The following is a 14,939-nucleotide window of genomic DNA, read 5'->3' as shown; positions in this document are numbered from 1 at the left end:
CTCTGTCCACCCAGCTGTAAATGGGTACCAGCCTTGACTGAGGAAGTAATCTGTATCAGGCGTCCGTCATGATTTGCAGTCGGCACCATGTTATTCTATTTTACTGTTGAAATTATAATAAATGTGGGTCCAATCCATTCTCAAAATAAAACTGCATGGGTATAACAGGAGCTGCTTTGTATACGTCAAAACAACCACATGTACTGAAGGGTGCATTCATTTCACAGATATTTAACGCCACCTACTGTTGTGGAAGTATATATCATTAAAAGTGCAAATATGAGACGTAAACGTTTGGACCCTGACTATATGACAACTCTATTTTTTTCCCCCAGAGTTATTTACAAGGAAAAAACATGATCTTTCAGTCTGATGATTATGGTAATTATGCAAATTAGACACAGAAAAGCTTTTTAAAGGAATTCTGGAATATTCCATGCTGCTTTTGTGCTACAAGGTGCAATACATTAGGATTAAAGAGTAACTGTAAATCTGAAGTATTGCCTCGAAACTAAAATACATTTATCTTGTGTTATTTATTTTTAAATTACTTTATTGTAATCAAAATAAACATTATAAATGAGTTTATATATATTTTTTTCGACCTGTTTCTGAGACAATTACATAGTTAACAATCAAGAAATCAATTAATTTAATCAGTTACAAAACTTTGCCAGGCTGCTATCTGTAGCCCAACCAATGTTAGACGCAAGATTCATACATTGATTGAGCTGAGCCCTGGCAAATGCCCAGACCCCTTTCTGAAACAGTTACAGTACATTGTCAAACAATCAGGAAGTCAATTCATTTAATCAGTTCAAACAAACTTTCTTTGCCAGGGTGTTATATATAGCCCGTTCAATGTTTGATGCAAGGTACGTACATACGAGGGGAGGATGACAGCAAAATGAGCCAAATCATAATATTTAAGATTCAGGAACCACAATGTATACAGCCTTTTGCAACCCCACGAGAAGAATAATGCTTAATGCTCAGGAACAATAATGGATACAGCGTTTTGCAACCACGCATTTGAAAGATAATCTTTTACTGTGTGTAGCAGGGTGGAAACTTTGCCAGGGAGTTATTCTCTGGCCAGGAAGCTTCAATAAACTCACAGAACTCCATAATTATGGCCAAGGCTCTCCTTTAAGATTTTTCAATTTTAATGATTTAACACTGGTTAAATGTTGTATTAGTGTAAATTGGATATTGTCTTTGTCTTTTTAGAGTTCCTATCAAATTTTATTATCCTTAATGAATGAATTTTACAACGTATTTACCCAAATCTAACAAAGTAAGTACTTTCAAGTTCAACTCAGTTTTTTCAAAAAGATGGCAAAAATTAGAGTGCGAACAACTATTAAAATTTAATTACAATTTAACATTTCATGCCCAAAACAGTGTGTAAAACCAAAAGAACGTCAGCTTTACAACCTTGCGTCTTTGTAGCTGATATATGTATATATATATATATATATATAGAGAGAGAGAGAGAGAGAGAGAGAGAGAGAGAGAGAGAGAACTGAGTTTGACCATTTTTAGAGGAAATGTATGTAATCTTATGGCAATGAAAGTATATTTTTGTATATTTTTTGTTTCTTAGCAAGCCTTGGTTATCCGTGATGGTGAGAAGAAAAGTATCAATGCTGAGGAAGTGGTGGTTGGTGATTTGGTGGAGGTGCAAGGAGGAGACAGGATCCCTGCTGACTTACGAATCATCTCTGCTCATGGCTGCAAGGTCTGAACAAAAAGTTGGTGCTGATACAGAAAGAACATTTAGATGTTTAAAAAGGCTTTCCTTGATACACATCATGTATTTTAATTGATTGGGAACATTCAGACTTGATGTTGAAGTATAATTTGACTTTAAACATTAGGCAGTGGACCATACCGAAGTCATTAAACATTAAAACTGTTAACACCTTAAGACAGAAATTAGTTCACCCTGAGGACAGGATCCCTAGTTACTAAGGAGCCGTTACACAAAAGGCTATACCAGCACTGCAGAGAGGGCACCAATGGACCTCAGTCTACAGTTCATCTCCACCTTAAAGACACTAACCACACGTTTGAGGACAAGGAAGTTAAAATCTTAGCCAGAGAGAAGAGATGGTTTGAGAGAGGTGTCAAGGAAGCATTCTATGTGAAACAGTTGAAACCCAGCCTTAACCAGAGAGGGGGTCTGAGACACGTTTTGTCCCCTGTTTACAATGGGGTACTCAGATCGAAGCAGTTTCAGTCTTTTGTTCATGGTAATGAGTCATTCACGTCATCAGGAGAGGCGTCAGTCCCATCGTTAGGAGGGACAGCTACCCTGTCATTAGGAGGGTGCTAACTAGAGCACAATAGGTGCTAATTAAAGCAATTGTTTAATCACCAGCCAATAGCAGTCTGTCTCTCGGTAGGAGGCGTCTGGTTAGGTTCAAAACTCCAGCTTTTGTGGCTCCTGTTTGTTCTTCTCGACAATGGTCAGACAGAAGTCAGACGACCAGAGCAATAATTTTAGCTGAGGAAACTTCTGCGATTTGAAGCAAAACATCCTCGCGTCAAGCAACCCAGTCCAGTCGAAGATTCAAGCTTCTCTACTATTAAACATTAAACACTCCAGAACGTCATGGTTCAACATGTTTAACATCTGATATGGAGTACTACTGATAGAACTGGTTGCTGTCTGATAAATGTGCTCAAAAGCCAAAATGTGAATATCTGAGCTCACAAATTGTCTTCTTTGGCTGTCTGAATAATTTTTCTTTGATGTTACATTCCCATTTTTTGTCTCCAGAAGTTCTTTAAGGTCAGCATGCAGATCATTGCTTTTAATTTGGATTCTTTTTATGTTGTTCTCTTTTCACTGATTCCTATTTTTGTACATTTTCCCTGCTGTATTAACTCCCTTTCAGGTGGACAATTCCTCTCTGACAGGGGAATCGGAGCCCCAGACCCGTTCTCCAGACTTCTCCAATGAGAACCCTCTGGAAACCAGAAACATTGCTTTCTTTTCCACCAATTGTGTTGAAGGTAAAGAACAAACAAATATACTCAACAAAAATATAAACACTTTTGTATTAATTTCCATTTTTCATGGAATGAAGTAAAAGATCTAAGAGTGGCCTCCCATTGCCAGTTGTTGGCCCTAATTTCTGTCACGATTTCACATTTCTGAAAATCAGTCCCAATTTTTTATATAGGAGGCAAAAGTCATATTACCTGTTTTATATCTGTTTACATACAAGTGTAACTAAGTATTGCTGAAAATACCCAAGTACGTATGATTCCCATTACATGATTGTTGTTTCGCATGCCCCAGGGTAAGCACACAATGCTACTTCTGTATTTTCCCACATTTTTTCTAAAAAATAAAATGTCTCTATTATCATCTCAAAACTGTCTTCTGTTGAAGAGCCAAACATGCTTTTCATGGGTTTGACATTGCAGAGAACAATCAGAAGGTGGCTTCTTATCAGAGAAGGAATAGGTCCTGATTACTGCATATTGTACCCACTCATCCACTTTCATCTGCTTTTACACAAGAGTACCCTGATCTGCACTAATTAAATCCATTTATTCATATTTTGTGGATCATGATTTATCCTCGTCATAACAATTTTTTAATACATTCTTGAAACTTTCCTGATTGCTCATAATGTTCTATAATATCACTTTGACAACAGATTACACCCATGTCCAGACCCTAATTGGATATCTCATTTGTTTTTGGTTTCTGTTTTTTTGCTGTTGTTGTTGTTTGCCCCAAAAATGTTAAAATCAGGTATTAAAAATCGCAATGGGAGACCATCAAAAAGATGTATTTCTCTCAGGTCATCTTCACAAATTTGTTAAAATACATATTAGGGTGCGCTTCAACTTTGCCAAGATAATCTCCCCACCTGTGACATATCACGATGCTGATTAAACAGTATGATTATTGCACAGATGTGCCTTGGACGGGTCACAGTACAATGCCACTGTATCATCCGTTGGATCAAAGCCTGAGCTATTACACAAACCTAAGATATCATCAACTGCACTGGAATTTAGACCAGGTTTTTGAGAGTTTAAACATTCTGGTGAAGGTAACATGAAAGCGGCAGTTCTGCACCTAACCACACCTCAGATTTAGACCAGCAGACCCACGTGAGCACAAGTCAATTTGCTGTTTAAAGAATGCTGGCGTGGGTGTGAAAATGACAACTGCATCAGATGGAAAATAGCAATGACACTAGTGTTGCATTGTGTACCACCTTTGCCCCAGGTGGAATCAGGGCACCAGGTTTCTATTTGATCCAACAGAAAATGACCTGAAATTCAGGCTTCAACCTTTTGACTTGTTGAAATGGCCCTTCATTGAATTTCAGTAACAGGTCAGCACAGTCGTTCCATTGATGAGATGAACATAACAGAATGTAAAGAACGACAGCAGAATGTCAGCCTTTGAACCTTTGGTGATATTATGTAGAAAAGAAAGCATTTTGCAGTAATGTAGTAGTGCAAGAAAAAAATGCTTGGTTCTTTATATTTCTGTAAATAGTTGTACAAACATTGCATGTTATCAGTTATTTCTGTATTTAGTATGATTTGAAATGTAGGATTCTTTCTTTATTTTAATAACTCCATAAATCTTTCTATTCAGGTACTGCTAGAGGAATCGTTATCAACACTGGAGACCGTACTGTCATGGGCCGTATTGCCACACTGGCTTCCAGTCTGGAGGGTGGTAAAACTCCCATTGCCAAGGAGATCGAGCACTTTATCCACATCATCACAGGTGTGGCCGTCTTCCTGGGCGTGACATTCTTCATCCTCTCACTCATCCTTGGATATGGTTGGCTGGAGGCTGTTATCTTCCTCATCGGGATCATTGTCGCAAACGTGCCAGAAGGTCTCCTCGCTACTGTCACTGTGAGTTACAGTATCACAGACATGTCAGTGTTTCACCTCTGTATGAAATCCAATGCTTTCATATTTATTTTGAACCTCATTTTGAACCACCTCCATTCTAACTCCTACACTGTTCAGTGTTTAGGGCCCTGTCCCACTGGCGTTTAGGAGGATTTGCGCATGAAATGAGGAGACAAAAGCTGAGCGTCCGCAACAAAGGTGGGCGGAAATGATAAATGTCCCAGGGTGGATCAGTGAATACATGAGGAAGAAAAGCGGATATAACAGGGAACAGAAGCGAAGGCGACCGCGGAGGCGGCCCTATGAGGGGCACAGCGACCATGATCACTCGCTTCATCCGTGCCCACTCTGTCTGCATGCGCGACATACCATTTGCGACCTGTGGCGATTTGTGGCTGTGCTGGGCACGCGTCATATCTTTTTGCACGCTGTCCCGGTCCGCCGCCAAGCCACGCCAACCTCTCGGTTGCGGATATCAGCGGATGACAGGGGATATGCGGTGCATTGGTTGTGTATGTCCTGCGTATGTCTTCAGTATGTGTTCAGGCAGTGATGCGGATCTCATCCGCAGCAGGATTTTTGAGCCGCTCAAAAATCCTGGCTGCGGACATGCGTGCCTCTGCGGATGATCACGGACGTGTTCGGATGGCGGCCGACTCATACAGGAATGTTACACAGTTATTGCAGTTGTTTGGCGGATGTGGGCCACTTTTGTGCGCATTCCATCTGCAAATCCTCCTAAACGCCAGTGGGACAGGGCCCTTAGGTACCTTTGTTGGTAAGGAAAGATTTACTGACCATGCCTTCACTCACAATTTATGATCTTTGTGGAATCATTGGATACCCTGATTTCAGCATTTGAGAAGCTGAGGGAGGTTTCAGGTTATCTGGGTTTGTGATGGTCCTGGATTTCAGTGTCTTCCTGGACTCAACCATCAGAAGTGTATCGGTATGTGGTGAAAATGTTGAACTTGTAGAGACTTTCACTTATCTCGGCAGTGATATTCTTGTCTCTGGTCCTCAGTCTTTGAGATTGAGAGACATCTGGGAGGAGCTTATGGAGTATTGAGGTTACTGGGCAGAGGTATTTGGTGATGATGATATGTCTGCAAGAGAACATATGTCCAATTCTTTAGAGTCCTAGTTATGACACTTGGATGTTAGCCACTGTCCAAAGTTGGCGACTGGATGTCTTGGGTACTGGGTACGACTGGAATTACTTTGTGTCAAATAAACAGTTGCTTATGGAGTATTGTGAGTGACTGTCAGCTATGATATTTTGGTCATTTTGTTGAGATGCTTCAGTGTTGAGGATGCCAAAGACTGATAAACACCAAGGGGGTGCTCACATTTCAGCAGGCTATGGCAAATACAGTGAAACCAGAAAACATTCACAGTGCTACACATTTTCCACATTTTGTTATGTTACAGCCTTATTCCAAAATGGATGAATTTTAGTTCCCTCAAAATTCTACACACAATACCCCATAATGACAATGTGAAAAAAGTGTGAGATTTTTGCTTTTTTTTTTTTAAAAACTAAGAAATCACATGTACATAAGTATAAGAGGCGAACCTTCCAGAAGGAAAACCATCCCTGCATCAATCCACGAATCAGACCTGTATGGTAGAGTGGCCAGACGGAAACCACTCCTTAGTAAAAGGTACATGGCATCCCACCTGGAGTTTGCCAAAAGGCACCTGAAGGCCTCTCAGACCATGAGAACCCAAATGTTCTGGTCTGATGAGAAAAAGATTGAATTCCTTGGTGTGAATGCCAGGCGTCATGTTTGGAGGAAACTAGGCACCACTCATGACCTAGCCACTACCATACTTACAGTGAAGCATGGTGGTGGCAGCATCATGCTCCCAGACCACCAATAACTAGCAAAAATCTATTTAAGCATAAAAATTCAAAAAGAAAAAATAATATAGCACCTTCAATTGCACCACAGACTAAAACAGTTAAATGTGGTCTATTAAACATTAGGTCTCTTTCTTCTAAGTCCCTGTTGGTAAATGATATAATAATTGATCAACGTATTGATTTATTCTGCCTAACAGAAACTTGGTTACAGCAGGATGAATATGTTAGTTTAAATGAGTCAACACCCCCGAGTCACACTAACTGTCAGAATGCTCGTAGCACGGGCCGGGGCGGAGGATTAGCAGCAATCTTCCATTCCAGCTTATTAATTAATCAAAAACCTAGACAGAGCTTTAATTCATTTGAAAGCTTGTCTCTTAATCTTGTCCATCCAATTGGAAGTCCCAAAAACCAGTTTTATTTGTTATTATCTATCGTCCACCTGGTCGTTACTGTGAGTTTCTCTGTGAATTTTCAGACCTTTTGTCTGACTTAGTGCTTAGCTCAGATAAGATAATTATAGTGGGCGATTTTAACATCCACACAGATGCTGAGAATGACAGCCTCAACACTGCATTTAATCTATTATTAGACTCTATCGGCTTTGCTCAAAAAGTAAATGAGTCCACCCACCACTTTAATCATATTTTAGATCTTGTTCTGACTTATGGTATGGAAATAGAAGACTTAACAGTATTCCTGAAAACTCCCTTTTGTCTGATCATTTTTAATAACATTTACATTTACCCTGATGGACTACCCTGCAGTGGGGAATAAGTTTCATTACACTAGAAGTCTTTCAGAAAGCGCTGTAACTAGGTTTAAGGATATGATTCCTTCTTTATGTTCTCTAATGTCATATACCAACACAGAGCAGAGTAGCTACCTAAACTCTGTAAGGGAGTTAGAGTATCTTGTCATAGTTTTACATCCTCATTGAAGACAACTTTGGATGCTGTAGCTCCTCTGAAAAAGAGAGCTTTAAATCAGAAGTGTCTGACTCCGTGGTATAACTCACAAACTCGTAGCTTAAAGCTGATAACCCGTAAGTTGGAGAGGAAATGGCGTCTCACTAATTTAGAAGATCTTCACTTAGCCTGGAAAAAGAGTTTGTTGCTCTATAAGAAAGCCCTTCGTGAAGCTAGGACATCTTTCTACTCATCACTAATTGAAGAAAATAAGAACAACCCCAGGTTTCTTTTCAGCACTGTAGCCAGGCTGACAAAGAGTCAGAGCTCTATTGAGCTGAGTATTCCATTAACTTTAACTAGTAATGACTTCATGACTTTCTTGCTAACAAAATTTTGACTATTAGAGAAAAAATTACTCATAACCATCCCAAAGATGTATCGTTATCTTTGGCTGCTTTCAGTGATGCCGGTATTTGGTTAGACTCTTTCTCCTCCGATTGTTCTGTCTGAGTTATTTTCATTAGTTACTTCATCCAAACCATCAACATGCTTATTAGACCCCATTCCTGCCAGGCTGCTCAAGGAAGTCCTACCATTATTTAATGCTTCAATCTTAAATATGATCATCTATCTTTGTTAGTTGGTTATGTACCACAGGCCTTTAAGGTGGCAGTAATTAAACCATTACTTAAAAAGCCATCACTTGACCCAGCTATCTTAGCTAATTATAGGCCAATCTCCAACCTTCCTTTTCTCTCAAAGATTCTTGAGAGGGTAGTTGTAAAACAGCTAACTGATCACCTGCAGAGGAATGGTCTATTTGAAGAGTTTCAGTCAGGTTTTAGAATTCATCATAGTACAGAAACAGCATTAGTGAAGGTTACAAATGATCTTCTTATGGCTTCGGACAGTGGACTTATCTCTGTGCTTGTTCTGTTGGACCTCAGTGCTGCTTTTGATACTGTTGACCATAAAATTTTATTACAGAGATTAGAGCATGTCATAGGTATTAAAGGCATTGCGCTGCGGTGGTTTGAATCATATTTGTCTAATAGATTATAGTTTGTTCATGTAAATGGGGAATCTTCTTCACAGACTAAAGTTAATTATGGAGTTCCACAAGGTTCTGTGCTAGGACCAATTTTATTCACTTTATACATGCTTCCCTTGGGCAGTATTATTAGACGGTATTGCTTAAATTTTCATTGTTACGCAGATGATACCCAGCTTTATCTATCCATGAAGCCAGAGGATACGCACCAATTAGCTAAACTGCAGGATTGTCTTACAGACATAAAGACATGGATGACCTCTAATTTCCTGCTTTTAAACTCAGATAAAACTGAAGTTATTGTACTTGGCCCCACAAATCTTAGAAGCATGGTGTCTAACCAGATCGTTACTCTGGATGGCATTTCCCTGATCTCTAGTAATACTGTGAGAAATCTTGGAGTTATTTTTGATCAGGATATGTCATTCAAAGCGCATATTAAACAAATATGTAGGACTGCCTTTTTGCATTTACGCAATATCTCTAAAATCAGAAAGGTCTTGTCTCAGAGTGATGCTGAAAAACTATTCATGCATTTATTCCTCTAGGCTGGACTATTGTAATTCATTATTATCAGGTTGTCCTAAAAGTTCCCTAAAAAGCCTTCAGTTGGTCAGAATGCTGCAGCTAGAGTACTGACGGGGACTAGCAGGAGAGAGCATATCTCACCCGTGTTGGCCTCCCTTCATTGGCTTCCTGTTAATGCTAGAATAGAATTTAAAATTCTTCTTCTTACTTATAAGGTTTTGAATAATCAGGTCCCATCTTATCTTAGGGACCTCGTAGTACCATATTACCCCATTAGAGCGCTTCGCTCTCAGACTGCGGGCTTACTTGTAGTTCCTAGGGTTTGTAAGAGTAGAATGGGAGGCAGAGCCTTCAGCTTTCAGGCTCCTCTCCTGTGGAACCAGCTCCCAATTCAGATCAGGGAGACAGATACCCTCTCTACTTTTAAGATTAGGCTTAAAACTTTCCTTTTCGCTAAGGCTTATAGTTAGGGCTGGATCGGGTGACCCTGGACCATCCCTTGGTTATGTTGCTTTAGACGTAGACTGTGTTTCATAATTATTGTATGGCCTTGCCTTGCAATGTGGAGCGCCTTGGGGCAACTGTTTGTTGTGATTTGGCGCTATACAAGAGAAAAGTTGATTGATTGATTGATTGATTGATCATGCTGTGGAGGTGTTTTCAGTTTCAGGAACTGGGAGACTAGTCAGGATTGAGGGAAAGATGAATGCAGCAATGTACAGAGACATCCTGGATGAAAACCTGCTCCAGAGAGTTCTGGACCTCAGACTGGGGCGACTGTTCATCTTTCAGCAGGACAATGACCCTTAAGCACACAGCCAACACAGTAAAATCTCCACTCTAAAATTAACACTGCCAGTGTACATATGGTCCTACTCTGGTCATAACTTCCCTCATGAGTCTTGATAACCAATTAGTCCAGTTGGTATAAAAATCTAGATAGGAAAGACAGTTTTTGCATTGCAACATTTGTCTTTCAGTTGGTGTCATATTCAGGTTTGGAGATGAGATTCTACATTCAGATGATGTAAAAACAGACGCTGTGATGGTTATAAGATGTGAATTTCTGTCTCCAGGTGTGTCTGACTCTGACTGCTAAGCGTATGGCCAAGAAGAACTGCCTGGTGAAGAACTTGGAAGCTGTGGAGACTCTTGGTTCCACCTCCACAATCTGCTCAGATAAAACCGGCACCCTGACCCAGAACAGAATGACTGTGGCCCACATGTGGTTTGACAACCAGATCCACGAGGCCGACACCACCGAGAACCAGAGCGGGACTGGTTTCGACAGGAGCTCTGCCACGTGGGCCTCCCTGTCCAGAATTGCTGCACTCTGCAACCGTGCAGTCTTCCTGGCAGAGCAGAGTAACGTTCCCATCCTGAAGGTGCCAAGTTTTGCAGCAAATAATATCCTCCTTTAAATGATTTTGATTTTCATTCACTTTACTTGGCTCTGGTTCACTCCTTCAGCTCAGCACAAAAGGAAGATCCCAAAAATTAGTTTACCTCACCGTCTCACAGAGCAGCCTTTCTTCATTGGAATCTCTTAACTTTTAATATTCATTAAAATGACCTGAGTCATTGACTGTGTAGAATGTGAGCTAACACACAACTTTGGGTTGGAGCAAAATGCAGCTGCTGGCAAAACTGCAGCACAAATCTTAAACACTGAGCACTCAGCAAAATTAAAGCTTTCTCTGTAAGCTATATAAATTTTGCCCAATCAAGAAGGGGCCAGACAGGTCTATTTGTTAATAATGTATACACTGTAAAATGTTTCAAGGCACTGAAGGCAGTTCACCTCAGAAATGAAAGTTGAGATTGTCCTCTTTGTTTACCACAGAGTGTCTAAATTTTTGTTGGAATTCCAATATTGTAATATATGACCTATCTGCATCGCATAACTATTTGTTGATGTCTATGATCCAACAATGGTTTAAAGAACCTGGTTTAAAGAAGCAGGAGCAATTATTTAGAGATACAGATTCTTTATTCTTAATGTAACCAGTACAAGGGAAGGTCAGGTGCAGCCTTTCAGTGCAAAATACAAACCTGAGCAAACCACGTGCACACTTGAAAGATCTGGGGAAGAAAAGAAAAATAAACATAAAATTTAACCGAATGAAAGATACTGTATGTCCAGAGCGCAAATTTAAAAAAGAAAAACATATATAAGAATGTAGTAGCAAAAAAGAGATTGCATATAAAAAAAGAGAAAAGCATGCACAAAACTGTGGATATTTCAGTGGCAGTGGATATTGCATGTAAACAAATTCTGCACTCATTTCAAGTGTGGGATGTGACATGGCTATTATAGTGGAGCAGATAAGTTTGATTTTGGCCAGAATTGTTCACTTGGTGATACAAGCATCAGATTTGGCATGAATGTTCTTCATAAATCAGTGTTTGAGAAAAAAGTGCGGGCCACTTGAAAAGCCAATACGGCGGCCAGGTAGGGGTCAAAGAAGAATTACACAGGGGTCAAAATAAAAAAAAAATGCTCCAATCATATTGAAAGCTATACCACAGTTTGTGTCTGATCACAAAGATTTCAAAAAAGTATAGTTTTGACTATCTATGACTGAATGTTATGGAGTTATGGGGTAAAAACAGCAAGAATGGTGACAAAGGTCAATTTCAGTTTGTACAGGGGTCAAAAGTTGCTCCAATTTTGCTAAAAGGTGGTGCAAATTATTGGTTGAGCTAATAAGATTAATAGATGGAATAGTTTTGAGACTGTGTTGAATGCTTGGTTTGCAAAGTACATGTCAAACAATGTTGACGTACATTGGAGTCTATGGCATGTGACAGATGTTACCCTGTAATGTGACAACTGAGCATGACACATGGTGCAAACTATTCCTTAATTTGCACCACCTTTTACCAAACTTTTGACTCCTGTGCAAACTGAAATTGACCTTTCTTGTGAAAGTGTAGTGACACGGACCCACAACAGGGGCGCAAATGAACGGCCAATAGATGAGCCAAAAGGTAACAATTTAATGTTGTGAAATGTGCACAACGAACATACAATCTCAGAATATAATTACGGTCAATCCACAAAGGTGACGTGTGGGCAGGCTCGAGGATAGAAGACGTCTGTCCTGAGAAGAGCCGGAACCACACGATTTCCGCCGCCACAGAACCTGGTGAATACTGGAGCCGCCAAGTCCCGAATTCCCAGGTGATCACCGTCCCCGACTGTCGGATCTGGTACTGCTGGCGAGAACAAAGACAGTCAAGTGTGGGTGTGTGTACACCCAGTAACAACAGCGGTGGGAATGCCACCTCCACCTCTCACTCAAGAACTGCAGAGTACTGTAGATTCCTCAGGGGAAAAGAGTGCCTTCAACGCTCTCTCAGCTTTCACCGACGGAGGTACCAGTACTCCTGCAAACACTCACAATATACAAATATTGCAATCACAAATGGCTGAGGATATTACCTCCAATAAAGTATGATATCTCGGCAACGAGGTGGAGATGACGTCTGGTCTTTATGGAGTGAGAGGACGTTGAGTAGATGGGTGACAGCTGTCAAGAGGTAATGAGTGACAGCTGTCACCCCCGGCTGTGTCCATGGCGGCAGCGCCCTCTCGTGCCTGAAGCCCGCACTTCAGGCAGGGCGCCCTCTGATGGTGGGCCAGCAGTACCTCCTCTTCTGGCGGCCCACACACAACACCTTTGCCACCATTCTTGCTGTTTTTACCTCATAACTCCATAACATTCAGTCACAGATAGTCAAAAATATACCTTTTTGAAATCTTTGTGATCAGACACATAATGTGGTATAGCTTTGGAGCATTTTTAAATTTTGACCCCTGTGAAATTCTCCATTGACCCCTACCTGGCTGCCATATTGGATTTTCAAGTGGCCCGCACTTTTTTCTCAAACACTGCAGCTGAAGAACACTGATTTATGAAGAACATTTATGCCAAATCTGATGCTTGTATCACCGCAGGGGTGGTGGCCAAGTGGTTAATGCGCTTGGTTTCAGTTCAGAAGGTTCCGGGTTCAAATCCCACCCCTGCCACATTTCTCCATGTAATGTGGAGTTGCGTCAGGAAGGGCATCCGGCGTAAAACGTGTGCCAATTCAACATGCAGATCCACCTTGGATTTGCTGTGGCGACCCCAAGTGCAAACAAGGGAGCAGCCGAAGGGACTTACTTACTGATGCTTGTATCACCAAGTGAAGGATTGTTTCAGTTATCTGCTGCACTATTATATTTCAGTGGCATTTAGAGGTCTAACAGCAGTTGGGTAGAAACTGTTTTTCAATCTATTTGTGCGTGCTTTAATGGTCCTGTACCGTCTACCTCATGGCAGTAGTTCAAACAGAGAGTGGCCAGGGTGGGATGAGTCCTTTAGGATGGTGTTGGCTCTCCTGAGACAGTAAGAGTCATGAAGGTCCTCCAGTGTGGTTAGAGGGCACCCAGTGATCTTCTCTGCCATTTTGGTAACCCTCTGGAGCTTTTTCCTGTTTGCCCCCGTGCAGCTGGTAAACCATGCACAGAGGCAGTATGTGATGATGCTCTCCATGTTAGAGTAGTAAAAAGACACAAGCAATCTCTGGTTGATGTTATTTTTCCTGAGGATCCTTGGGAAGTGGAGTCTTTTCTGTGCCTTCTTCACCAAGTGAGTGGTGTTCCTGTCCCAGGTCAGTTTTTCATCTAAGTGGAGTCCCAAGAAACAGAAGTCTCTGAACCTTTCCACACAGGTCCCACCAGTGATAATGGGCTGAATGTATTAATTGGCTGTTTTTGTTCTCGAGCTGCCATCTCCTCATTCACACCAGTTTTTCTTTTTTTTTTTCTTCTCAACTGATAACTGAGAAACCCAAGTACAATCAATATGGATTAGTGTCATGCATAAAACCATACAAATGTTGAAGGCACATTAAATGTGCTTAAACTGTTTGCACAGTAATGTGCCTGCGACATTTTGCCCATGTTTCTTTGGCCATGATCCAGCATGCTTGTGCCACAGCTGGAGAAGGCCGAGGGGACACCAACTTTTCCTTTGCCTGGATTAGGTTGATCATTACGTTCAAGAGGTGGAGATGGACTGGTTGTCAACCTGGGTGATTGACATCCAGAACCCTAGGCGGTTCTGAGGTGTGGATGCTCCCAGGGCATGTAATTTCCCCCAGCTACACCATCACTCCAGCACCCTCTGTAATGTAAGCCACCCCACATTTTATAGAAAATAAAAAACATCCGGGAGCCACTCCCTGGTAATGCAACCCTCATCGACACCATATAAGCTCGGCATCACGGTTTCCACCTCGTGGCATCATGGGCCTTCCACCTCCATGGCAACAGCTGGACAACGAAACGGATGGACTTCCCCCAACTAACAAAATTACCGTAAATATTAGAAAAGAAGGAAAGAGAGAGAGAGAAAAAAATTCCACTGTGACCTTCAACAACTCTTCAAGTTAACTACAGAAATTACAGACGGAAACCATCACTTCGTGCAACCAACCTCAATTTTTATAGTATTCAATATTGCAGAAATTCGATTATAACAGGTTTCCTGCTTACCTAAGAAAGGCGCCTTTTCTGTTGGTTGTAAAAAAAAAGTCCACAAGAACCGTCGTCGTTCGCCGGGAACAGATTACACCCTGGGTCACGAGCACCAATTGTAATTTTCCCTTTTATGTAAGATTCTGCCCCTTA

General features: G+C 41.1%; 2 protein-coding genes across 2 annotated transcripts in view; both read left to right on the top strand.

Moving 5' to 3' along the window:
* The window catches only part of LOC117514278 (sodium/potassium-transporting ATPase subunit alpha-1-like), a 348,030-nt gene that overhangs the window by 44,504 nt on the left and 288,587 nt on the right, over nt 1–14,939 (top strand).
* The window catches only part of LOC117514295 (sodium/potassium-transporting ATPase subunit alpha-1-like), a 68,845-nt gene that overhangs the window by 20,070 nt on the left and 33,836 nt on the right, over nt 1–14,939 (top strand). Inside the window, 4 exon segments of the mRNA XM_034174683.1 lie at nt 1,607–1,741; nt 2,904–3,021; nt 4,634–4,902; nt 10,336–10,644. Coding sequence (XP_034030574.1) covers nt 1,607–1,741; nt 2,904–3,021; nt 4,634–4,902; nt 10,336–10,644 — 831 coding nt within the window.

This window comes from Thalassophryne amazonica, chromosome 1 (genome assembly GCF_902500255.1).
Source record: "Thalassophryne amazonica chromosome 1, fThaAma1.1, whole genome shotgun sequence".
NCBI lineage: Eukaryota > Metazoa > Chordata > Actinopteri > Batrachoidiformes > Batrachoididae > Thalassophryne > Thalassophryne amazonica.
Note: the sequence above shows the minus strand (reverse complement) of the source record. Positions and strands in the feature narration are given on the sequence as shown.